This window comes from Hemitrygon akajei, unplaced genomic scaffold (genome assembly GCF_048418815.1).
Source record: "Hemitrygon akajei unplaced genomic scaffold, sHemAka1.3 Scf000038, whole genome shotgun sequence".
Taxonomy (NCBI): domain Eukaryota; kingdom Metazoa; phylum Chordata; class Chondrichthyes; order Myliobatiformes; family Dasyatidae; genus Hemitrygon; species Hemitrygon akajei.
In genome coordinates this window covers 2,542,682-2,569,186 of record NW_027331924.1, presented here as the reverse complement: position 1 = coordinate 2,569,186, position 26,505 = coordinate 2,542,682, and the positions used below count along the sequence as shown (strand labels likewise).

At 46.6% G+C, this 26,505-nt stretch overlaps 1 protein-coding gene across 1 annotated transcript in view; it reads right to left on the bottom strand.

Annotated features, from left to right (window-relative positions):
• The window catches only part of LOC140720201 (uncharacterized), a 57,306-nt gene that overhangs the window by 3,639 nt on the left and 27,162 nt on the right, over positions 1–26,505 (bottom strand). The window contains exons 2-3 of the mRNA XM_073035087.1: positions 2,199–2,583; positions 275–491 (exon numbers count right to left, since the gene is read on the bottom strand). Coding sequence (XP_072891188.1) covers positions 275–491; positions 2,199–2,583 — 602 coding nt within the window. The remainder of the gene's footprint in view (positions 1–274; positions 492–2,198; positions 2,584–26,505) is intronic.

Below are 26,505 nucleotides of genomic sequence, written 5' to 3'. Positions count from 1 at the left end.
AGGTGTAGCACTTGTCCCGCTTGCAGGTGTAGAGTGCCATGAGGGAGATCAGTGGGGAGGAGCGAGTGGATCAGGGCGATACAGTACGTGGAGCGCGATCCGTATGGAGAGCAGAGAGTTCGGGGTGCGGAGGTGGGCTGTGGGACGGAGAGATGCTAGAATCCCGTTGGAAATGGCGGAAGTTGCAGAGAGTGATGTGTTTGTTTTGGAGGCTCATGTGATATTATGTACGACAAGAAAAGATGGGTTAAGTATCAAATTAATGTTAGATTACCTTGTAGATTTTAACAGCTTCTTTAATCGGCTTGAAGCGGTGCTCCCTGTGTTCCTGCGCATCTCTACAGATCAGACAGATCAGTGTCTTGTCCGTTTCACAAAACAGCTTCAGTTCTTCCTCATGTTCCTCGCAGTGACGTTTACTTTCCTTCCCTTTCAGATTCAGGTTTAGATTTCGAGCTTTTTCAGCCAGATTTGCTAAGGCCCAACTGGCCCTGAGGGTGCAGTCAGCAAACACCACTCTACATTCTGGGCAGGAGTTTCTCTCCTCCTTTTCCCAATACCGTGTGATACAAGAGCGACAGAAGTTGTGTCCACACTCCAGTATAACCGGATCGGTGAAGAAATCCAGGCAAACGGGACAAATTACCTCCTCGGTCCAACTCTCGGCCGGTCCTTTCGAAGCCATGTCAACTCCCGGCACTTCCTGATTCAGAATGCTTTCACTTTCCGGGAGCTGCTGATTCCCTGCAGTACCGCGATTGTCCACTACGCGCGCTGCAGACTCAGGGAATGAACATTATGTTGCACTCTGTGGGAAGGAATTGTGGTATCTATATCAATGAGGGATCAGAAACAGATTAAGCAGGTCAGAACAGAATGAAAACCGCCATGGACTGCCTAAGCCCGGCTATGAAAGGAGGAGTGTTGGGGATGGGGCTAGCAAACACATCGTGTAAAAACCCAGTGTGACAGAAACGTCAACTGAATCTCCACAGGCCTCATTCCTGGGATCAGAAGGGAATCCCCTGGAAGACGATTGAAGTCGTGTGGTGAAAGCAGAGGCCACAGGGCCGATCAACGCTCAGAGAGCTGCTGTTGGCCGCCTGTGTCCCGATCGGCGTGATGGGCTAAAGAAGAAGCAGAACAGAAATGAAGATGGAGAGAAGAGCCTGGTTCAGTCTGAGGCCGGACTGAAAGGGACAAGTTCTGAAAAGAGACTGCAGATGCTGGAATCTCGAGTAAGAAACATGAGGCCAGAGTAACTGAGTGGGTCGGGCAGCAACTGCGGAGAGAAATGTACAATCGACTTTCCGGGTCGAGATCCTACATCTGGACTGTCTCAACCCGAAATGTCAATTTTCCATTTCCCTCCACAGACGCTGCCTGACGAGCTGTGTAACACCAGCAGCTCATTTTTACTTTTCTCCAGGTATAAAGAGAGTCAGGCTGGGGGGTGACATGATTGTTCAGTAAATATTTCAAACGATTATTAAATTAGTTCATACCATGTGAGTGGGGATGTGGAGGATAATGTGCAGTGAGGAGACAGATGCAGTGGTGCACTGAGATGCTCCCACAATGAATGATCACACTGGGCCTGTCTCCGAATGACAGAAATAAGAGACAGACACAGTCTCGCAGGGCTGGGCCAGGAATGATGATTCCTCCGGCTGGAGTGTGTAGCCAAGCTCCACAGACTCAAAACCCGAGGTCATATTTGGGGGCTCGGCAGGAAAATAGTGATTGAGTGATTAACAGAATCAGTGAGGGGCCGAATGGCCACGTCAGCTCCTGCTGCTTATTTTCTAAATCACGAGTTGACCTTTGCACCTTGTTCTCCCTTGGCCTTCAGCCTGTCGGATTGCACAGGGGAGCGGTGAGAGCTCCGGAGATCCATCAGCAGCCGCTGCGGTTATTTCATGTTCTTGTTATTTATCCTGTTTCTCCATATTTGCATTTGCACAGTTTGTTACCTTCAGCACTCTGGCTGATCTGTCATGACGCTGTTATACTACAGAATTCTTTTTAGTATGTGCGCAGGAAAATGAATCTCGGTGCTGTATGCGGTGATTTATTTGTACTCCGATAATAAAATTTACTTTGAACTTTGAGCCTCGGGGAACTTGCTTTGATTCTGAGAACGAACTGTGACTGACATCTTCAGCTCCCGGCAGCAGCCCGACCTCAGACAGACTCACAGCCAATCAGAGAACAGCGCTGGAACAAACATGCTCTCATTGGCGGAGCGTGTCAGTGGGCGGGACGCCGAGCGCTCAGAATGGAACCGGAAGCGACTGGACCCGGTGAGAAGTAGGAGATCGGGAGCGGCACTTCGGGTAAAGTCTGCAACACCGGCCCGGGTCTTAATTCCTTCAGGTGGCAGAGGTGAGGAGACTGGGTGAGATTCCGTGAGATGTTTCAGCAACACGGAGGGTGCCTGGTCTTTCCCCGGCGTGGATCGGAGCAGGTTGTCCGAAGCTGCCTCCCAGACCCGTCCCCTGTTGCTCGGAGACGGGAGATGCCCTGCAGTGGCTGCCGAAGGATCTCCGGAACTCTCACCGCATCTCTGTGCAATCTGACAGGCTGAAGGCCAAAGGGAAAGATTGCACAGGTAAACTTGTGCTTTAGGAAATAAACATGATCGGTGTGGCCATTCGGCCCCTTGTGCCTTCTCTGCCCTTCATTCAGCGCCACTTTCCCGCAGTGTTTCCGTCACCACTGTGGCCCTAAATTTGCCTTTTGAACTTAGAAACCTTGTGGAGAAAATTGCAAAAATTCACTGCACTCTGGGTGATGAAATTCCTGTGAGACTGTCTCAGTCAGACCACCTCTTATTTCTCTAATTTTGAGACAGTCCCAGCCTGTGTAATATCTCCGAGGACACAGCCACCCCCACCCAATCAGTCAATGTGGGAAATCTTCTCTTCATTCCCTGCATCCCGAAGGCGGACTCAGGGAGGGAGATCAGACCTGTGCACAGTGTTCCTTGTCCGCTCTCACCGGGACCCCATGTACAGTATCGTCAGCATCAACGACAGAATGAATAGCTTCCCGTTTGCAGAACAGGGGGAGCATCTCACTGTGGTGTGAACTTGCTGATGTATCTTCAGGCTGGATGACTGAGTAGTTCCCCTCCCTCACACAGAGCAGGTGAATGGCCTCTCCCCACTGTGAACTCACTGGCCAGTCTGTGGGTAGGCTGTGAGTGAATCCCTTCCCACACTGAGAGAAGGAGAATGATATCCCACTGCGATCAATTCTCTGTCAATTCAGAAAGGTGAATAAGATGATGAGGGATAGAGGCTTTTTCCCAAGACTGAAAATAGAACATAGAATAGTACAGCACATTACAGGCCCCTCAGCCCACAATGTTGTGCTGACCCTCAAACCCTGCCTCCTATATAACGCCCCACCTTAAATTCCTCCATATACTTGTCTAGTAGCCTCTTAAATTTCACTAGTGTATCTGCCTCTGACTCGGGCAGTGCATTCCACGCACCAACCACGCTCTGAGCGAAAGACCTTCCTCTAATATCCCCCTTGAACTTCCCTCCCCTTACCTTAAATCCATGTCCTCTTGTACTGAGCAGCGGTGCCCTGGGGAAGAGGCGCTGGCTGTCCACTCTATCTATTCCTCTTAATATCTTGTACACCTCTATCATGTCTCCTTTCATCCTCCTTCTCTCCAAAGAGTAAAGCCCTAGCTCCCTTAATCTCTGATCATAATCCATACTCTCTAAACCAGGCAGCATCCTGGTAAATCTCCTCTGTACCCTTTCCAATGCTTCCACATCCTTCCTATACTGAGGCAACCAGAACTGGACACAGTACTCCAAGTGTGGCCTAACCAGAGTTTAAGAGAGCTGCCTCACTACATCGCGTCTGTTAAACTCTATCCCTCGACTTATGAAAGCTAACACCCCATAAGCTTTCTTAACTACCCTATCTACCTGTGAGGCAACTTTCAGGGATCTGTGGACATGTACCCCCAGATCTCTCTGCTCCTCCACACTACCAAGTATCCTGACATTTACTTTGTACTCTGCCTTGGAATTTGTCCTTCCAAAGTGTACCACCTCACATTTCTCCAGGTTGAACTCCTTCTGCCACTTCTCAGCCCACTTCTGCATCCTATCAATGTCTCTCTGCAACCTTCGACAATCCTCTACACTGTCTACAACACCACCAACCTTTGTGTCGTCTGCAAACTTGCCAACCCATCCTTCTACCCCTACATCCAGGTCGTTAACAAAAATCACGAAAAGTAGAGGTCCCAGCACAGCTCCTTGTGGGACACCACTAGTCACAACCCTCCAATCTGAATGTACTCCCTCCACCATGACCCTCTGCCTTCTACAGGCAAGCCAATTCTCAATCCACCTGGCCAAACTTCCCTGGATCCCATGCATTCTGACTTTCTGAATAAGCCTACCATGTGGAACCTTGTCAAATGCCTTACTAAAATCCATGTAGATCACATCCACTGCACTACCCTCATCTATATGCCTGGTCACCTCCTCAAAGAACTCTTATCAGGCTTGTTAGACACGATCTGCCATTCACAAAGCCATGCTGACTGTCCCTGATCAGACCATGATTCTCTAAATGCCCACAGAGCCTATCTCTAAGAATCTTTTCCAACAGCTTTCCCACAACAGACGTAAGGCTCACTGGTCTGTAATTACCTGGACTATCCCTACTACCTTTTTTGAACAAGGGGACAACATTTGCCTCCCTCCAATCCACCGGTACCATTCCCGTGGACAACGAGGACATAAAAATCATAGCCAGAGGTTCAGCAATCTCTTCCCTCGCCTCGTGGAGCAGCCTGGGGAATATTCCGTCAGGCCCCAGGGACTTATCCGTCCTAATTTATTTTAACAACTCCAACACCTCCTCTCCCTTAATATCAACATGCTCCAGAACATCAACCTCACTCATATTGTCCTCACCGTCATCAAGTTCCCTCTCATTGGTGAATACTGAAGAGAAGTATTCATTGAGGACCTCGCTCATTTTGTCATTATGAAACTGTCGAAACACGTACTATTTCAATGTGAAGCGTATAAGGCTGAAGAAACATCAACTGCAGTCTTCAGTTCAATCTTTGCGTGGGTAGATAGTTTTCAGATAAAAACTTTATTAAATTATGGGACTGACTTTAAATTAATTCATAGTTTGAGCTGGAAAAGGCATGTAATAATTGTGTTAAACCTAAGGAAATGACATATAAGGTAGCAAAGGTGAGTGGGATGATGGATTATTGGGATGCTCTTAAAATCCAACAAAAGGCAACGAAAAAAGCCATAAGAATGGTACATACGAAATATGAGGGCAAATTGGCCAATAATATAAATCAGGATACTAAAAGTTTAGTTTTCAGTTACATGAAGAGTGAAAGGGAGATGAGAGTTGGTACTGGACCACTGGAAAATGATGCTGGTGAAGTAGTAATGGGGGACAGAGAAATGGCAGATGAACTTAATGAACAATCTTCACTGTCTTTTCCGGTCAGCACCGCCCCCACTTGTCCCATTTAACCTGTCTCATTACGGGTGGACTTTAGGACCTGGGGGAGCTCAGGACCCGCCGCCCGCAACTGCTGCTGAATCCCCGGTGTTTCTGTTCGGTTGACAGATGCGGTGAACGAGTTAAAATTAATCGATCGACAATTCTTATGTCGTGTTTATTTCACTCCATAGAACCATAGAACACTACAGCATAGAAAACAGGCCATTTGGCGCTTCTAGTCTGTGTGGAAACTTTATTCCACTCGTCCCATTGACCTGCACCCAGTCCGTAACCCTCCAGACCTCTCCCATCCATGTATCTATCCAATTTATTCTGAAAACGTAAGAGTGAGCCTGCATTTACCAAGTCAGATGGCAGCTCGTTCCACACTCCCACCCCTCTCTGAGTGAAGAAGTTCCTCCTAATGTTCCCCCTAAAGCTTTCCCCTTTCACCCGAAAGCCACGTCCTCCCGTTTTTATGTTTCCTAATCTAAGTGGAAAGAACCTACTCGCATTTACTGTCTATACCCCACATAATTTTGTAAACCTCTATCAAATCCCCCCTCAGTCTTCTATGCTCCAAGGAATAAAGTCCTAACCTGTTCAATCTTTCCCTGTAACTCAACTCCTGAAGACCTGACAACATCCTAGTAAATCTTCTCTGCAATCTTTGAATCTTACTGATATCCTTCCTATAGTTAGGTGACCAGAACTGCAAATAATACTCCAAATTTGTCCTCACCAATGCCTTATACAACCTCACAATAACATCCCAACTCCTGTACTCAGTACTTTGATTTATGAATGCCAGAATGCCAAAGGCCTTCTTCACAACCCTATCTACCTGTGACGCCACTTTCTGGGAATTATGTACCTGAACTCCCAGATCCCTTTGTTTCTCCGCACTCCTCAGTGCCCTACCATTTACTGTGTATGTGCTACCTTGGTTTGTCCTTCCAAAATGCAACACCTCACGCTTGTCTGCATTAAATTCCATCTGCCATTCTCTGGCCCATTTTGCCAGTTGGTCCAGATCCCTCAGCAAGCTTTGAAAGCCTTCCTCGCTGTCCACAACGCCTCCAATCTTGGTGTCATCAGCAAAATTGCTGATCCAATTGACCACATCTATATTAGTGATATAGACAGCAAATAACAATGGTCCCAGGACAGATCCCTGAGGCACACCACTAGTCACAGGCCTCCAGTCTGAGAAGCAATCATCCACTACCACTCTCTGTCTTCTCCCACACAGCCAATTTCGATTCCAGTTTCCAACCTCTCTATGGATACCTAGTGTCTGAACCATCTGAACTAACCTCCCATGTTTGACCTTGTCAAAGACCTTACTAAACATCATGTAGACAACATCCACAGCCTTTCCTTCATCTACTTTCTTGGTCATCTCCTCGAAAAACTCTACAAAATTCATTAAACACGATCTACCATGCACAACGCCATACTGACTATCCTTAACCAGCCTTTGGCTGTCAAAATACTTGTATATCCGATCTCTCTGAACACCTTCCAATAATTTACCTACTACTGATGTCAGGCTCATGGGTTGTAATTACCTGGTTTACTATTGGAGTCTTTTTTAAACAATGGAATAACATGAACTACCCTCCAATCCTCCGGCACTGCACCCGTGGCTGAGGACATTTTAAATATTTCTGTCAGGGCCCCTGCAATTTCTACACTAGTCTCTCTCAAGGTCCGAGAAAATATCAAGTCAGGCCCGGGGGATTTATCTACCTTTATGCGCTGTAAGGCAGCAAGCACCTCCTCCTCTTTAATATACAAATGTTCCATAACACTACTGCTTGTTTCCCTTCCTTCCATATACACTATGCCAGTTTGCTGAGTAAATACTGATGCAAAAAAAAACTGTTTTAAGATCTCCCCCATCTCGTGAGGCTCCACACTCTGATCTTCTAGGGAACAATTCTGTCCCTTACTATCCATTTACTCTCAATATATTTGTAGAAATCCTTTGGATTTGCATTCACATTATCTGCCAAAGCAACCTCATGTCTTTTTGCCTTCCTGATTTCCTTCTTTAGTATTTTCTTACATTTTCAATACCATTCAAGTACTTCATTTATTCTTTGTTGCCTATACCTGCTATACACTTCTCCCTTTTTCTTAACCAGATCGCCAATATCCCTTGAAAACCAAGGTTCCCTATGCCTTTAATCTTTAATGTCTTTGTCTTTAATCCTGGCAGGAACGTGCAAACTCTGCACTCTCAAAATTTCACCTTTGAACTTACTGAACACATCCTTGCCAGAAAAAAAATTATCCCAATCCACTCTTCCGAGATCCTTTTTCATTTCCACAAAATTGGCCCTTCTCCAATTTTACCGGAACATTAAGCTGCCAGTTCTGCCCCTTCTGCCACCAAGTCTCACTGATAGCAGTAATCTTCTTCAATAGGTTCGACAGCACAATCTCATCCTCACCTCACCAGGCTTACTTCCCTCACAGGAAAATAGCCACTCACAGGAGACCTTGCCCACGCCCAGGATTACGGCTGCACAGGTGGAAGGTCAACTGAGGAAGATCTGTACCAGCAAGGCGGCTGGACCGGATGGAGTTTCCCCACGATTACTGAGGGCCTGTGCGACTGAGCTGGGAGAACCACTACAGCGCATCTTCAACATGAGCCTGGAGCAGAGAAGAGTACCCAGACAGTGGAAAACATCCTGTATTGTCCCGGTACCGAAGAAACCACAACGAACGGAGTTGAATGACTTCAGACCTGTTGCCTTGACGTCGCACGTGATGAAGACCATGGAGCGGCTGATAATACAGAATCTGAGGCCACAAACCAGGCACGCCCGGGATCCTCTTCAGTTTGCGTATAAGGAGAAGGTGGGAGTGGAGGATGCTATCACGTATTTGCTGCACAAATCACTCTCTCACCTAGATGGGGTCAGTGGTGCTGTGAGGATTACATTCCTTGACTTCTCTAGTGCCTTTAACACCATCCAGCCCAAGATCTTAAGGCACAAACTAACGGAGATGGGAGTAGACTCTCACATGGTGGATTGGATAGTGGACTACTTGACAGATAGACCTCAGTATGTGCGGTTGGGAGACTGTAGGTCTGACACGGTGGTCAGCAGCACAGGAGCGCCGCAGGGAACCGTACTCTCTCCGGTCCTGTTCACCCTGTACACATCAGACTTCCAATATAACTCGGAGTCCTGCCATGTGCAGAAGTTCGCTGATGACACGGCCATAGTGTGGTGTGTCAGGAATGGACAGGAGGCGGAGAATAGGAAACTGATACAGGACTTTGTGATATGGTGCAACTCAAACTACCTGCGTCTCAATATCACCAAGACCAAGGAGATGGTGGTGGACTTTAGGAGATCTAGGCCTCATATGGAGCCAGTGATCATTAATGGAGAATGTGTGGAGCAGGTTAAGACCTACAAGTATCTGGGAGTACAGATAGACGAGAAGCTAGCCTGGACTGCCAACACAGATGCCTTGTGCAGGAAGGCACAGAGTCGACTGTACTTCCTTAGAAGGTTGGCGTCATTCAATGTCTGTAGTGAAATGCTGAAGATGTTCTTTAGGTCAGTTGTGGAGAGCGCCCTCTTCTTTGTGGTGGCGTGTTGGGGAGGAAGCATTAAGAAGAGGGACGCCTCACGTCTTAATAAGCTGGTAAGGAAGGCGGGCTCTGTCGTGGGCAAAGTACTGGAGAGTTTAACATCGGTAGCTGAGCGAAGGGCGCTGGGTAGGCTACGGTTAATTATGGAAAACCCTGAACATCCTCTACGTAGCACCATCCAGAGACAGAGAAGCAGTTTCAGCAACAGGTTACTATCGATGCAATGCTCCTCAGACAGGATGAAGAGGTCAATACTCCCCAATGCCATTAGGCTTTACAATTCAACCGCCAGTACTTAAGAACGTTTTAAAAGCTATTATTAATGCTTTTTGAGAGAGTGATTTAGATGCATATCATATTTTTACTGAGTTAAGTATTGTATGTAATTAGTTTTGCTACAACAAGTGTATGGGACATTGGAAAAAAATGTTGAATTTCCCCATGGGGATGAATAAAGTATCTATCTATCTATCTATCTATCTATCTATCTATCTATCTATCTAATGTCGTAATCCCACGTGTCAACCCATGCCCTAAACTCATCTATTTTACCTACAATACTCCGTGCATTGAAATAGATGCACCTGGGAATATTTATATCATGCATAAAGCTTCTTTTTCATTTCTGTCTATCATGCAGCCCTCTCATGTTCCTTATCCTCCTCCACCTCACTAACTGCTCTAACACTCTGGCTCCCCTCCTTCTGCAAATCTAGTTTAACCCCCCCCCCCCCGGAGCAGCACTGGCAAATTTACCCGCAAGAATGTTAGTCCCCCCCCCAGTTCAGGGGCAAACCGTCCCGTCGGAACAGGCCCCACCTTCCCGGGAACAAAGCCCAATTGTCCAGAAACATGAAGCCCTCCCCCCTGCGCCATCTCCTTAGCCACGTATTTAGCTGCACTCTCCGCACATTTATATTTACAGGGACTTTACTCCTGATGCCGGTCCCGGGACCCGACCCGTTTACAGACCCGGAGCGGAACCGGAGCAGATTCTCAGCCACTGGTTTCCATCCCCGGTCGCGAAGAAAGGGTAAAGTTTCCCCGTGAATTTATTCCCAGTGAAGGTGTGGAGATGGGACTTGGTCTCCGCGTTGTAAAATGAAACTGTCCCAGACTCGTAACTGAGATAAACTCCCACCCTCCCGGGGATGGGACCGGCAGGGAGACGGGACTCGGGGGAGGTGAGAACACGGAACACGTCACAATCCCGATGTAACACGTCACCATCCCGCCTGATGACCCAGAATCCGGTCTCCGGACTCAGACTGACCCGTCTCTTCCTCTTCACAGACTCTGCGGCGACTCCCAGACACCAGTCCCGATTCCCCATCACCTCCACCTCCCAGTAATGTCTCCCCGATGTGAATCCCTCCGATCCCAGCATACAAGCCCAGTATGTGAATCTCTTCCCGGTGTCAGGGAGATTCCTCCAGGTCGGGGTCCATTTCACACTCTTCCGATCCTCAGACACCTGGAGCCACGGATTCGCCGTTTCCACATCCAGGGTGACAGAGACTGGGGGGAGAAGCAGAGAATTAGAGAGTCCCCGGGGATCGGGGGGAGACTCGGGCAGCGCGGCCCCGGGGATTGGGGGGGAGACTCGGGCGGTTGGGCCCCGGGGATCGGGGGGGAGACTCGTGCGGCGCGGCCCCGGGGATCGTTGGGGGGGGGGGAGAATCGGGCTGCGCGGCCCTGGGGATTGGGGGGAGACTCGCGCAGCGCGGCCCCGGAGATCGTGGGGGAGACTCGGGCAGCGCGGCCCCGGGGATCGGGGGGGGGGGGGAGACTCGGGCTGCGCGGCCCTGGGGATTGGGGGGAGACACGGGCGGCGCGGCCCCGGGGATCGTGGGGGAGACTCGCGCAGCGCGTCCCCGGGGATCGGGGGGGAGACTCGCGCAGCGCGGCCCCGGGGATCGTTGGGGGGGGGGGGGAGAGACTCGGGCGGCGCGGCCCCGGGGATCGGGTGGAGACTCGGACAGCCGGGCCCCGGGACCGAGGGAAAGGACGCTGGGCCTGAGGCGCGGTCGGGTGGCCGACACGAACCTCTGACTCGACAAAAGCGGATGGACAACTAATGTCTCCCCAAGGGTTTTCCGCTGGACAGGGGAAACATCCTCCCTCACTCCTGCCTGTTGACCCCTGAAAGAATTTTGTGTTTCCATGAGATCTCCTCTCATTCTTCGAAACTGGGAACAGAGAACATAGAGCAGTACAGCACAGGAACAGGCCCGTCATACAATGTTCACATTCATTTGTGACTGTGAAGTGGGGGAGTGTGATGGTTTGAGACAGTAAAGGAGGTGATAATGGCAACCAGTAGGGGAGAGTTGAATGGCAGATTGAACCAGGAGGGGGAGGGGTGCAAAGCCTGTGGGTGAACTGTGTGTGTAGACGTAATGTGAAGCTGGAGGGGGCAAAGATGGCAGATAAGGATCCCTTTGTCCCCTTTCCCACAACCCCATGCCCCGTAGCCCCTCATTAGGACAGGGGATGAAGTTGCAGGGACCCTGAAGCAACACAGGTCTTGATGAAGTCTTTCAGTCTGAACCATGGACTGTTTACTCTTTTCCATATAAACTTCCCGGCCTGCTGTTCCCCCAATTTGTGTCTGTTACTCTGCTTAAATAGACTCAATTATTTGGCCTCCACAGCTGCCTGTGGCAGATTCACTATAAAAGATAAAGGAATTCCTCCCCATCTCTCTCCTAAATGGACATCCCTATAGTCGGAGGCTGTGCTTACCGTTCTGAACCCACCCACATCCTCCCAACATCAACTCTCTCCCGACAGGAGTCAGAGAGATCTGGCGAGACCCTTCATCAGGACCTGTGTATCCTGGATTACCAGCATCTGCAGATTTTCTCCTGTTTGATTTTTAAAGCAGAAGTTAATAAGTAAACTTCTTGATTAGTCAGAGTCTCAAAAGTTATGGGGAGGAGGCGAGAGAATAGGGTTGAGGGGGATAATAAATCAGCCATTCTTCTGAACCCCGGTGAGTACAGGCCCAGAACCATCAAACACTCCTCATATGTTAACTATTTCATTCCCGGAATCATTCTTGTGAATTTTCTGGACCCCCTCCAATGCCAGTACATGTTTTGCGATAGAAGGGACCAAAACTGCTCACAATACTCCAAGTGTGGTCTGACCAATGCCTTATTAAAACCTCAGAATTACATCCTTGCTCTTGTACTCTAATCCTCTCGAAATGAAAGCACACATTGAGTTTGCCAATCTTACCACTGACACAAACTGCAAGTTAACCTTCAGGGAATCCTGTTGAATTTTCCCCCTGTTTACAGAATTGTCTATGTCTTTATTCCTTCAACCAAAGTCGTACCTGCCTAAGTTTGTACCTGTCAAACTCTACCTGTGCTACGAGATCCTTATTCCGTATACTGGTGCATTCAAATAAGACCAGAAGACAAAGCAGCAGAAGCCGGCCATTCGGCCCTTCGAATCTGCTCCGCCATTTTATCATGAGCTGATCCATTCTCCCATTTAGTCCCACTCCCCCACCTTCTCACCATGACCTTTGATGCCCTGGCTACTCAGATACCTATCAATCTCTGTCTTAAATACACCCAATGACTTGGCTTCCACTGCCACAAGAAATTCACAGATTCACCAACCTCTGGCTAAAAAGATTTCTTCGCATCTCTGTTCTGAATGGGCGCCCTTCAATCCTTAAGTCATGCTCTCTCGTACGAGACTCCCCCATCATGGGAAACAACTTTGCCACATCCACTCTGTCCATGCCTTTTAACATTCGAAATGTTTCTGTGAGGTTCCCCTTCATTCTTCTAAACTCCACGGAGTACAGTTCAAGAGCGGTCAAATGTTCCTCATATGTTAACCCTCTCATTCCCGGAATCATTCTAGCGAATCTTCTCTGAACCCTCTCCAATGTCAGAACATCCTTTCTTAAATAAGGATCCCAAAACTGCACACAGTATTCCAAATGAGGTCTTACCAGTTACTTATAGAGCCTCAACATCACATCTCAGAACTTTGAATTCTCTCTCCATTTAAATAATAGTCTGCCCATTTATTTCTTCTACCAAAGTGCATGACCATACATTTTTCAACATTGTATTTCATTTGCCACTTTTTTGACCATTCTCCCAATCTATCCAAGTCTCTCTGCAGACTCTCTGTTTCCTCAGCACTACCGTCCCCTCCACCTATCTTTGTATCATCAGCAAACTTAGCCACAAAGCCATCTATTCCATAATCCAAATCGTCGATATACAACGTAAGAAGAAGTGGCCCCAACACGGACCCCTGTGGAACACCACTGGTAACTGGCAGACAACCAGAATGGAATCCTTTATTCCCACTCTCTGTTTCCTGCCAATCAGCCAACGCTCTATGACGTATGTAACTTTCCCGTAATTCCATGGGATCTTATCTTGTTTAGCAGCCTCATATGTGGCACCTTGTCAAAGGCCTTCGGAAAATCTAAATACACAACATCCACTACATCTCCCTTGTCTAGCCTACTTGTAATTACCTCAAAAAATTTCAATGGGTTTGTCAGGCAGGATTTTCCTTCAAGGAAACCATGCTGAGTTTGGCCTATCTTTTCATATGCCTCCAGGTACTCCGTAACCTCATCCTTGACAATTGATTCCAGAAACTTCCCAACCATTTCTCAAGCTAACAGGTCTATCATTCACTTTTTGCTTCCTTGCCCCCTTCTTAAATACCAGAGTGGCATTTGCAATCTTCCACTCCCCCCGAACCATGCCAGAATCTATTGACTTTTGAAAGATCATTGCTAATGCCTCTGTGATCTCCACAGCTACTTCCTTCAAAACACAAGGGTGCATTCCATCTGGTCTGGGAGATTTATCTACCCTTAGACTATTCAGCTTCCTGAGAACTTTCTCTGTCGTAATTGTGACTGCGCACACTTCTCTTCCCTGACACCCTTGAGTGTCTGGTATACTGCTGATATCTTCCTCAGTGAGGACTGATGCAAATACTCGTTCAGTTCCTCAGCCATCTCCTTATCTCCCATTACAATTTCTCCAGCATCATTTTCTATCGGTCCTATATCCACTCTCACCTGTTTTTTATTCTTTATGTACTTGAAAAAGCTTTTAGTATCTTCTTTGATATTATTTGCTGGCTTCTTTTTATAGTTCATCTTTTCGCTCTTAATGGCCTTCTTAGTTTCCTTTTGTAAGCTTTTAAAAACTTCCCAATCCTCTGTCTTCCCACTAATTTTTGCTTCCTTGAATGCCCTCTCCTTTGCTTTTACTTTGGCTTTCACTTCTCTTGTCAGGCACGGTCGCATCCTTTTTCCATTCGAAAATTTCTTCTTTTTTTGGAATATATCTGTCTTGCACCTTACTCACTTCTCGCATAAACTCCAGCCACTGCTGCTCTGCCATCCTCCTGCTAGTGTCCCTTTCCAGTCAAATTTGGCCAGATCCTCTCTCGTGCCACTGTAATTTCCTTTACTCCACTGAAATACCGACACATCGGATTTCGGCTTCTCTTTCTCAAATTTCACAGTGAACTCAATCATGTTACGATCACTGCCTCCTAACGGTTCCTTCACCTCAATCTCTCTAATCACCTCTGGGTCATTACGCAATATCCAATCCAGTGCCTCTGATCCCCTCGTGGGCTCAACAACAAGCTGTTCTAAAAAGCCATCTCGTAGACATTCTACAAATTCTCTCTCTTGAGATCCAGTGTTGACCTGATTTTCCCAATCCACTCGCATGTTAAAATCCCCCACAGTTATCATAACACTGCCCTTCTGGCAAGCCTTTTCTATTTCCTGTTGTAATTTGTAGTCCACATCACTGCAGCTGTTAGGAGGCCTGTAGATAACTGCCATCAGGGTCCTTTTACCCCTGTGATTTCTTAGCTCAGCCCAGAAAGATTCTTCCGATCCCATGTCACCTCTTTCTAATGATTTAACATCATTTCTTACCAATAAAGCCACGCCACCCCCTCTGCCTACCTGCCTATCCTTCCAATACACCGTGTATCCTTGGACGTTCAGCTCTCAGAGACATGCATCCTTTAGCCACGTCTCAGTGATGGCCACAAAATTATACCTGCCAATCTGTAGCTGTACGACAAGATCATCCACCTTATTCCTTATGCTGTGTGTATTTAAGTATGACACCTTAAGTCCAGTATTTGATACTTTTTGTTTTGATTGCACTGCAACTCATCCCAGTGGCTGCAAATTTGCCCCATCACCTGCCTGTCGTTCGTGACATCTTTACTGCTCACTATCATAGATTTATTTCTGTTTTCCCCCTCCTCCACTCTATCATTCCGGTTTCCCATCCCCCTGCCAAATTAGTTTAAACCCTCCCTAACAGCTCTATTAAACATTCCCGCTACGATATTGATCCCCTTCGGGTTCAGGTGTAACCCGTCCTTTTTGAACAGGTAATACTTCCCCCTGAAGAGATCCCAATGATCCAAGAATCTGAAGCCGTGCCCCATGCACCAGTCTCTCAGCCACGCATTCATCTGCCTGATCCTACTATTCTTGCCCTCGCTAGCACGTGGCACAGGTAGCAATCCTGAGATTATTACCCTGGAGGTCCTGCTTCTCAGCTTCATTCCTAACTCCTGGAAATCTCTCTTCAGGACCTCTTCCCCTTTCCGCTCTATGTCATTGGTACCAACATGTACCAAGACAGCTGGCTGCTCGCCCTCTCCCTTCAGAATATTCTGGACCCATTCCGAGATATCCCGTACCCTGGCACCTGGAAGGCAAAACACCATGTGGGTATCTCTATCAGGCTCACAGAAACTCCTGTCTGTTCCCCTGACTATGGAATCCCCTATGACTACCGCATTCCTCTTCTCCCTCCTTCCCTCCTGCACAACAGCACCAGGCTCAGTGCCAGAGACCCGGTCACCGTGGCCGTCCCCTGTCAGGTCATCAATATACTTGTTGCTGAGGGGGGCAGCCACAGGGGTGCTCTCCACTATCCGGGCATTTCCCTTCCCTCTCCTGACAGTCACCCAGTTTTCTGACCCCTGTAGCCTAGGGATGACTACCTCCCTGTAGCTCCTGTCTATCACCTCTTCATTTTCTCTAATAAGCAGTAGGTCATCAAGCTGCAGCTCCAGATCCCTAACACGGTCTCCGAGGAACTGAATCTCGGTTCACCTGGTGCAGATGTGGCTATCAGGGAGGCTGGAGGTCTCCCAGGATTCCCACATCTGACACCCTGAACAAAGCACTAACCCTGCAGACATGCTACCTAATTCTACAGGAATGAAACAAAGAAAGATAGGTCTACTCACCCACTTACTTCGTCAAGCACACGGACGTTTTAAACCGTTAGCTAATGTGCCCTGCTGTTCCCCCGTCCGTCCGGGCCGATTTGCCAAGGGGAGGAAAAGAGTCGGTGCCTCGCTCTTGTCTCTTCCCGTTACCGCCTAAGCCCGTTGAGCCAAAGCCCTACACTCTGCTGCCACCCACTCCGCTGCTGTATATCTTTTTAAACTCTCCGCACTGTCCTGCGCAGTCTCGCCGTTCTTGTACGCAAAGTTTTTTTTTAGAAAACTGCCTTCCTTCAGAATTTAGCTCCCACGCCGCCCTTCTTGTCCCAATCTAAAAAACACCTTCAGTCGTGTATTCATCAGCCTATTCCACACTGTCCACATGAAATAAACAAGGCCTTTGATGTCGATGATAGACCACACTTGGAGCATTGTCTGCAGTTCCGGTTCTCGAATATGGGGAGGATGTCATTACTCTGGACAGGAGGCTTCAGGAGGATGTTACCAGGACTGGGCGCTTGGGTTAAAAGCAGAGAGCGGATAAGCTTGGGCTATTCAGCTGTAGTGTACGATGTTCAGGTATGACCCCTTATCGAGGTAAATAATTCTAAGGAGCTTAAATAACGTTTCTTTTTCCAAAAAATGGAAGGACAGAACCAAAGGCCTCAGATTGAAAGTGAGACCGGAAATTTTTCTGAGTGGTCTATCGGGTAACATTCTCATAGAGAGGGAGGTTGGTAAATGGAATTTGTCCTCAGACGCTGTAGAAACAGGTAAAAATAAAATATTTTCAAATAAATTTGGGCAGGTACACAGATGGGAAATGGTTAGAGGGATGGGGGGTGGGGCAAACACACACAAATGGGACATGCTCAAGAAGACATCTTAGTCTTGCAGATTGATGAAGTGGGCCGTGAGTTCAACATCCGTCAAACCCTCCCAGATCATCCTCCTGAGAAATCTCACCCCGGAGTCTGTCTGTGAAGTGTTGATGTGACGTCACGTCAGAGGGCAGCTCAGTGCCACAGAACAGACAGACTGGGTAAGGACGGCAGATTTCAATCCTAAATGGGAATTTGTGCCTATTTCTGTGGACGTGTGTCACACTCTGATAGTATATCCATGTGTGTGTGTGTGTGTGTGTGTGTGTGTGTGTGTGTGTGTGTGTGTGTGTGTGTGTGTGTGTGTGTGTGTGTGTGCGTGTGTGTTGATTGTGGTAAATATCCGTGTGGTGTGTATACACATTGATGGAGAGTGTGCACATTGAAGAATTTGTATGTTACAGTGTGTCATCACATGTCTGGTGTGTGTTGACAATGTGTCACACGTGATTGAGTTGTTTAAATGAATAAATTACTGTCTCTGAAGAGATTGGTTTCCAGGTTACTGAGGGAAATAACAACGTACATTGCTGAGGCTCTGACTACAATCTGCCAGTCCTTCCTGTGTATGTGTGTGAGGGAGCTTTGCCAGGCCGGTTATGCTGTGTGCGCTTCTCCCGAGATGAAATCTTGACCCATGTCAATGCTTGTTGGTGTGTCCGAGCTCATTCTCACAATGCTTCAGTGTAGTGGTCTGATCACCATAAGACATAGGAGCAGAATTAGGCCATTTGCCCATCGAGTCTGCTCAGCCATTCAATCATGGCTGATCCTTTTTTTCCTCCTCAGCCCCACTACCTGGCCTTCTCCCCGTAACCTTTGATGCTGTGTCCAATCTAGTACCTATCAAGCTCTGCCTTAAATACACACAACAATTTCCACAAATTCACCAGCCGTTGGCTCATATTTGTTCATATTTGTTTTAAATAGATGCCACTCCATCTTGAGGCTGTGCCCTCTTGTCCTAAACTCCACCGCCATGGGAAACATCCTTTCCACATCTACTCTGTCTAGGACTTTCAACATTCGAAAGGTTTCAATGAGATCCCGCCTCATCTTTCTAAATTCCAGCGAGTACAGACACAGAACTATCAAACGTTCCTCGTATAATAACCCTTTCATTCCTGGAATCATCCTTCTGCAATGACAGCACATCTTTTCTTAGATGAGGAGCCCAAAATTGTTCACAATACTCAAGGTGAGGCTTCACCAGTGCCTTATAAAGCCTCAGCATCACATCCCTGCTCTTGAATTGAATGCTATCTAAACCCCTTGAATTGAATGCTAACATTGGATTTGCCTTCCTCACCACTGACTCTACCTGCAAGTTAACCTTTAGGGTGTTCTGCAGAATGACTGCTAAGTCCATTTTCATCTCAGCCTTTTGGGTTTTCTCCCCATTTGAAAAAAAAATCTGCACATTATTTCTACGACCAAAGTGCATGGCCATGCATTTTCCAACATCGTATATCATTTACAACTTTCTTTCCCATTCTCCCCATTCAAGTCCTGCTGCAGCCTAACTGTTTCCTCAACACTACCGGCCCCTCCACCAATCTTTGTATCAGCTGCAAACTTGGAAACAAAGCCATCTACTCTAGGACAAGAGGGTATGAATTCAGGATTGAAGGACTTCCTTTTAGAACTGAGATGCGGAGAAACTACTTTAGTCAGTGTGTGGAAAATCTGTGGAATTTGTTGCCACAAGTGGCTGTGGAGGCTGTCTAATTTAAGGCAGAGAGAGATAGGTTCTTCATTAGCCAGGGCATCAAAGGGTATAGGGTGAAAGCAGGGGAGTGGGGATCACCGGAAGAATTAGATCAGCCCATGACTGAATGGTGGAGCAGACTCGATGGGCCGAATGGTCTGTCCCATCAGCTAAATCTTGATATACAGCATAAAATGAAGCTGTCCTAACACTGACCCCTGTGAAACACGAGTCACTGTCAACCAACCAGAAAAGGATCCCTTTACTCACATTCGCTGTTTCCTACCAATCAGCCAATGTTCTAACCATGCCTGTAACTTCTCTGTAATACCCTGGCCTCTTAACCTGGTTACCACCTTCATATGTGGCACCTTGTCAAAGGCCTTCCGAGATTCCAAATATACAACATCCACTACATCCCCTTTATCGATCCTGCTTGTAATCTCCTCAAAGAATCCCAACAGGTTTGTCAGGCAGGATATTCCATTAACGAAGCCATGCTGACTTGTCCTATCTTGTCCACTGTCACCAAGTATTCCATAACCTCCTACTTAACAACTGAATCCAATTTCTTCCCAACCACAGGGGTGAGGCTAACTGGTCAATAATTTCCTTTCTGTTGCCTTCCTCCTTACTTAAAGAGTTAAGTGACATTTGCCATTTTCCAGTCCTCTGGCACCATGCCAGGGTCCAGTGATTTTTGAAAGACCATTTCAAATGCCTCCAAAATGTCTACAGCTACCTCTTTCAGAACACTAGGGTGCAGATCATCTGGTCTGGGTGACTTATGTACCTTTAGGTCTTTCAGCTTTTTGAGCACCTTCTCCCTTGTAACAGTAACTGCACTCACTTCTCTTCCCTCGAACCCTACAACACCGGGCACAGTGCTAGTGTCTTCCACGGTGAAGACTGATGCAAAATATTTGGTCTATCTGCCATCTCTTTATCCTGTGTTATTATATATCCGGCCTCATTTTCCAGCTGTCCCATATCCACTCTCATCTCTGTTTTATTTTTCTACAACACTTGAAAAACAATTTGATATTGTTTGCTAACTTGTTTTACAAAGACAGGTGTGTAAAAATGGCCTGAAGGATCTTTGGAGACCAGAGTCACCCCAACCACAAACTGTACCAGTTGCTACCATCCGGGATACGATACCGCAGCATAAAATCCAGGAGCAACAGGCTACGAGACAGCTTCTTAAACCAGGCCATCAGATTGATTAACTCATGTGGACACAACTGTATTTCTATGTTATGTTGACCAGCCTGTTATACATATAATTCATCATAAACTACTATAAATTGCGCATTGCACATTTAGATGGAGACCTAACGTAAAGATTTTTAATCCTCATGTATATGAAGGATGGAAGTAATAAAGTCAATTCAATTCAAATCAATTTCTTGTTTATTTTTCCCCTCCCAATCATTCTTTTAGTTCCTTTCTGTAGATATTTAAAAGCTTCCCAATCCTTTGTCTTCCTACTAATTTTTGTTTAGTTGTATTCCCTCTCGTTTGCCTTTACATTAACTTGTCTTCCCTTGTCAGCAACGGTTTTACTATTTTGCCATTTGAGTATTTATTTATTTTTGGAATACATCTATCCTTCACCTTTCTCATTTTCCCAGAAACTGACACCATTTCTGCTCTGCTCTCATCCCTGCCAGCATCTCCTTCCAATTTGCTTTGGCCAACACCTCTCTCAGACCACTGTAATTTCTTTTACTTCTCTGAAATACTACAATGTCAGACTTTACTGTCTCCTTTCCAAATTTCAAGTTGATCTCAGTCATGTTGTGAGCACTGCCTCCTAAGGTTTCTTTTAACTACTCACCTCTGGTTCAATACATAACACCCAATCCAGTAGAGCTGTTCCGCGAGTAGGCTCAATGACAAACTGCTCTAGAAAGCCATCACATTGCATTCAACAAACTCACTCCCTTGAGATCCTTTACCAACCTGATTTTACCAATTGACCTGCATGTTGAAATCTCCCATGATTATCAAAACATTGTCCTTTTCATCAGCCTTTTCTATTTCCGGTTGTAATCTTTGGGCCTCAACCCACTGACTGTTGGGAGGCCTGTATATGACTGCTGTCAGTGTCATTTTTACTTTTGCAGTTCCTGACCTCAACCCACAAGGATTCAACATCTTCCAATCCTATGTCGCATCTTGCTGCTGATTTACCAACAGAGCCACACTACCCCCTCACCCGACCTTCCTATAACACCGATACATTGTGAAACCTTGAACATTCAGCTCCCAACTACAACCATCCTTCAGCCACGATTCCGTGATGGCCACAACATCATACCTGACAATCTGTAATAGTGCAACAAGATCATCCACCTTATTTCTCATACTCCATGCATTGAGATATAACACTTTGTGAACTGTATCACAAGTGTTATATCTCAACTGCTACCCTTTTTAATTCTGCATCTCTAATGCACTGATACTCACCCTGCTGGCTGCAATTTTGTCCTCGCATCTGACCACCCTATCTGACAGTCTGACTGTACACTATCTTTGCATTTTTATCATCAGTCCTAACCCTTCATTCCAGTTCCCAATCCCCTCTAAATTAGTTTAAACCCTCCCCAACAGCTCCATCAAGCCCCTCTGAGAATATTGTCTTCCTCAAGTCCAGGTGCAACCCATCCCTTTCCAGCAGGTCATTCCTCCTCCGGAAGAGATCTCATTGATCCAAGAACCTGAAGCCCTGTCACCGGCATCAGCTTCTCAGCCAGCTTTAATCTGCCAAGTTGTCCTGTTTCTACCCTCACCAGCACGTGGCACAGGCAGCAATCCAGAAATTACAATCCCGGAGGTACTGCTTCTGAGCTTTCTACCAAGCTCTTCAAATTCTATTTTCAGGACCTCTTTGCTTTTACTTCTTATGTAATTGGTCGCAAAATACAACAAGATATCTGGCTGTTTTACCTCCCTCTCTAAAATTCTACAGATACGATCTGAGAAGTACCTGACCCTGGCACCTGGGAGGCAACATACCATTCAGGTGTCCCATTCACGTCCATAGATTCTCCTGTCTGTTCCCCGAACGATTGAGTCCCCTGTCACTACTGCTCCCCTCTTTTCCCTCTAACAACAGTGAGAGTTGCCGATCCAGAAGGGGGAAGACCTGCGTCAATCGGACACTGGACTCACAGGGCACAAAGTAATGGTACCAATATGAACCAAGATATCTGGCTGTTTTCTCTTCCTCTCGGAAATGCTGCGGACACGATCCGAGTCGTCCCACCCTGGCACCTGGGAGGCAACATACCATTCGGTTGTCCCATTCACGGCCACAGATTCTCCTGTCTGCTCCGCTGATGATTGGAATAAACTTAAGTTCCCTACCAGCCTATTATTACAGCCAATCTTTGCCTCAAATTATCTTAATTGTGTCTCATAAACAAGGAGAAAATGAAACTTTGTAAGTTTTACCTCGGTTAATAGCATTAAGTGTTTCTCTCAACACTGAGTTCACCAAATAGAGGTGATCGAATTTTTCAACTGGTAGGGCCTGATCTTTCACCGACAATTCCTGGACATCGTAACTGATTCTGTAAATATTAAACTGCTGGTGATAAACTGCAATTTTGAACTATTTTACAAATCCATACAGGGTTTCAGTAAAGAGCCTGTCCTACCTCTTGTTTCGATGAGCTTCCTCCTGAAATAAATAAAAATACAAATCCGATTAGATTTGGATCTACTGTCCACATCCTGAATTTCATCCAAATCATCACAACGTGTGTCAAATTCCCACTCCCACAGTCACAAACACACACCAGCAATACAGAACCACGGGGAAAATTACAGGGAATATTTCTCAAAACTAGACCAATACTGAGAGGATGAAACTTACGGGAAAAACAGGACAGGCTATGCATTACCATCTGGATAAGGCGTCAGAATGATAAAATGGAACAATGTAAGATTAGTGATGGATTTGATTGCACGAAGGTGGAAAACGTACCTCGATTATGGCGAACACGAGAGGACACAGGTGCTTAAAAGGAGGAGATGCCGGGGTAAGTGTTTTGGAATGGGTGGAATGAGCTGTCGGCAACGAAGGTGGATGCGATAGGGTCTTCCACAAGACTCCTACGTAGGTACATGGAGCTTAGAAAAATAGAGAGCTATGGGTAACTCGAGGTAACTTCTAAAGTAAGTAATGTTCGGCACAGCATTGTTGGCCAAAGAGACTGTATTGTGCTGTAGATTTTCTTTGTTTCTATGTTTCTATTATGGACAGACCTTCAGTCCAAGATAAAATGCCAGGTGGTTTTTAATAAATCCCACAATAAATTTAGTGAAGAGGATGTGGAACTCGCTGCCACAGGAGTGGGTGAAATGGAACAGCAGAGATTGAATGTAATGGGGAGGCTGGATAAACACTTGAGGGACCAGGGAGTTCAGGGCACTGTTGCTGGGTGCGGTGAGTAGGTGGCAGGAGGATTGTACAGAGGGGAAATTGATAGAAGATGGACCGAATGGCCTGCTTGTGACGGAGAATGGGACACAATCCCATGTAAAACTTATCCGAAAATGTAGAGACAGTGAAAGTTTCCGTAATCTGATGGAAACCAGTTATGGAGGTTATGTCTGATGTGTGGGTCACATTCTTTGTTCTCACTGATTGACAGAGAGATCCTCACACCCACCGCACCAGACACACTCGCAGCCTGTGACTGGAACTGGGTGTTAATGGAAGTTTTAGAGGATATTTAATGTAGTAATTAAGGAAACAGTCAGCAGCTCTGTGTTATGATCAGAGTAAACCATTTCAGAAAAGATTGCATTCTGTCCTGGGATGTACAGAAGTTGTGGAAGTCCAGTTTTGGGGAAACAACAACCCTGAATAGATGCATCAATTGTCTGGTGAGAAACTGTTTACTGCCATTTGTAAATGCTGTGTAGGAGCAACACGTCTGTTTTCTGTCTGCATTGTATTCTGTGTTACGTGTTTATTATGATAACCAGTCACGTGAGTGGGGACCTGGTGAAAGTGAAGGGAATAAGTTACATATTTGTACTTTGTTCTGGGCTGTTTTAAGCCAGGGACTGGCAGATGCTATATCTTTGACTGATACGTTGCAGAAGAATTTACGATAAATTATGCAGAAAATTTCATCACTTAAATATTGCATTTTGCTGATAAAGGATCGAATATCTGTCTCTGACATTTTAGAATGTCATTAGCGGCGTGATTGGAGGTTCGTCATGCAAGGAGAACACTCTGTGTGAGGACACCAGCAGCGGCAATTGATTTGGTAGAATTGGCCGCTGTGCTGTGTTTATTGCAAATATACCACTGTTCATTTAGTTCAATTTGACAGAAATAAATTGAAATATATTCCCTCACCTTGAGAAATATCACACCGTCTTTCTGATCCATCTGTTCCTTTAACTTAGTGATTTCCTCCTGAATAAACCTTATATTCTCTTGAATCTTAACAAGAGTTTTCTCCATTGAATTTAGAATCCTCGCCTCTTCTTCCCTGAGATCCCTGAGTAAACTCTGCTCTTTCTCAGTGATAATCTGGCGCAGTTCAGCAAACTGCGCTTTGATGTGGGACTGAATGCTGTGTGACTGTTCCTGTCGAATAAAAGATGAAGATTAGTTTACTGCATTGCTGTGTTGTATTTCCTTTTGATATGAAGGTGACTGTTCGGTCTACTGGGGTCCATACTACTTCTGAGACATTCCCGTCAACCCCATTCCCTCACGTTTTCCTGAAACCTATTCTCCCTCATTGATTCATTAACTCCCAGCTGATTCACATACACCCTTCCCCACCTTCACAGGGCCAATTGTAATTAACTATTCATCCAGCATGTCCTTGGGATGTGTCTGGTCACAGGGAGAACATGCAAACTCCACACAGACAGCGCCAGAGGTCAGGATCGAACCCAGGTCACTGGAGCTGCGATACTCGGCTATTCCGCATTAAAGGGAGCAAAACTCGACAGTAATATCAGAAATTCCGCTCAGGAAGCCTCACCCGAACTCCGGAAATCTTCTCTTTCTGACGCTGTTCCTTTTCCTGGAAGTCTGATTTCTTTTTTGTGAGAGAGTCTAAGAAAGATTTTAGCTGATCCTGGAAGTCAGAGAGTGAAGGAAATAGAAACAAAGATGCATCAAAAGAAACAGGTGATCAAACCCGATTATCACACAAAATACCGGAGGAACTCAGTGAGTCAGGCATCATCTATTCAGAGGAAATAAACAGTCGGTGTTTCGGGATGAGACCCTTCATGAGGACTGGGAAGGAATGGGGCAGAAGCCAGAATAAAAAGGCTGGGGATGAGAACCAGCTGACAGGTGACGGATGAGACAACGTGAGGGGGAACGTGGGGGTGGGTGATGAAGTGAGAAGCTGAGAGTAAACAGGTGTAAGAGGTAAAGGGCTGGAGAAGAAGGAATCTGAGCGAGAGGACAATCGACCATGGAGGAAAAGGGGGGATTTGGGGGCTGTTTGGGGCCATGAATAGTGGTGAGGCAGGAGTTGGTAGGAGTCAGGTGTCGCACTTGCCCCGTTTGCAGGTATCGGTGTCAGGAGAGAAATCAGTGGGGAGAAGCGTGTGGGCAACGGAATTACGTAGAGAAATCCCAAGAGAGCGGGGAGTTGTAGTGGAGGAGGGTGGGACTGGGTTTTTGAAGGGAAAGATGTGCTTCGTGGTAGAATCCCATTGGAGACGGCGAATGGTGGGGGATGATGTGTTGTTTATGGAGGCTCGTGTCTTGGGCAATAGACGATGGGGAGAGTATCAAATTCGGATTACTTTTACCTTGTAGATTTTAACAGCTTCTTTAATCGGCTTGAAACGGTGCTCTCTGTGTTGCTGCGCAACTGCACAGATCAGACAGATCAGTGTCTTGTCCGTTTCACAAAACAGCTTCAGTTCTTCCTCATGTTCCTCACAGTGAAGTTTACTTTCCTTCCCTTTCGGATTCAGGTTTGGATTTCGAGCTTTTTCAGCCAGATTTGCTAAGGCCCGATTCGCCCTGAGGGTGCGATCAGCAAACTCCTCTCTACATTCCGGGCATGAGTTTCTCTCCTCCCTTTCCCAATACTGTGTGATACAAGAGCGACAGAAGTTGTGTCCGCACTCCAGTATAACCGGATCGGTGAAGAAATCCAGGCAGTCTGGACAAATTACCTCCTCGGTCCAACTCTCGGCCTTTCTTTTCGAAGCCATGTTAACTCGCTGCACTTCCTGATTCAGAATGCTTTCACTTTCGGGGAGCTGCAGATCCCCTGCAGTACCACGATTGTCCACTACGCGCGCTGCAGACTCGGGGAATGAATATTATGTCGCTGCCCATATTCAGTGGGAAAGAATTGTACTATTTGCATATCAGGGTGGGATCAGAAACACATTCAGTAGTTCCTAACAGAAATGAAAACTCGGCCATGGACTGCCTAAGCCCTGCTGCGAAAGGAGGAGTATTGGGCATGGTTCTAGCAACCCCATCCCGTAAAAACCCAGTG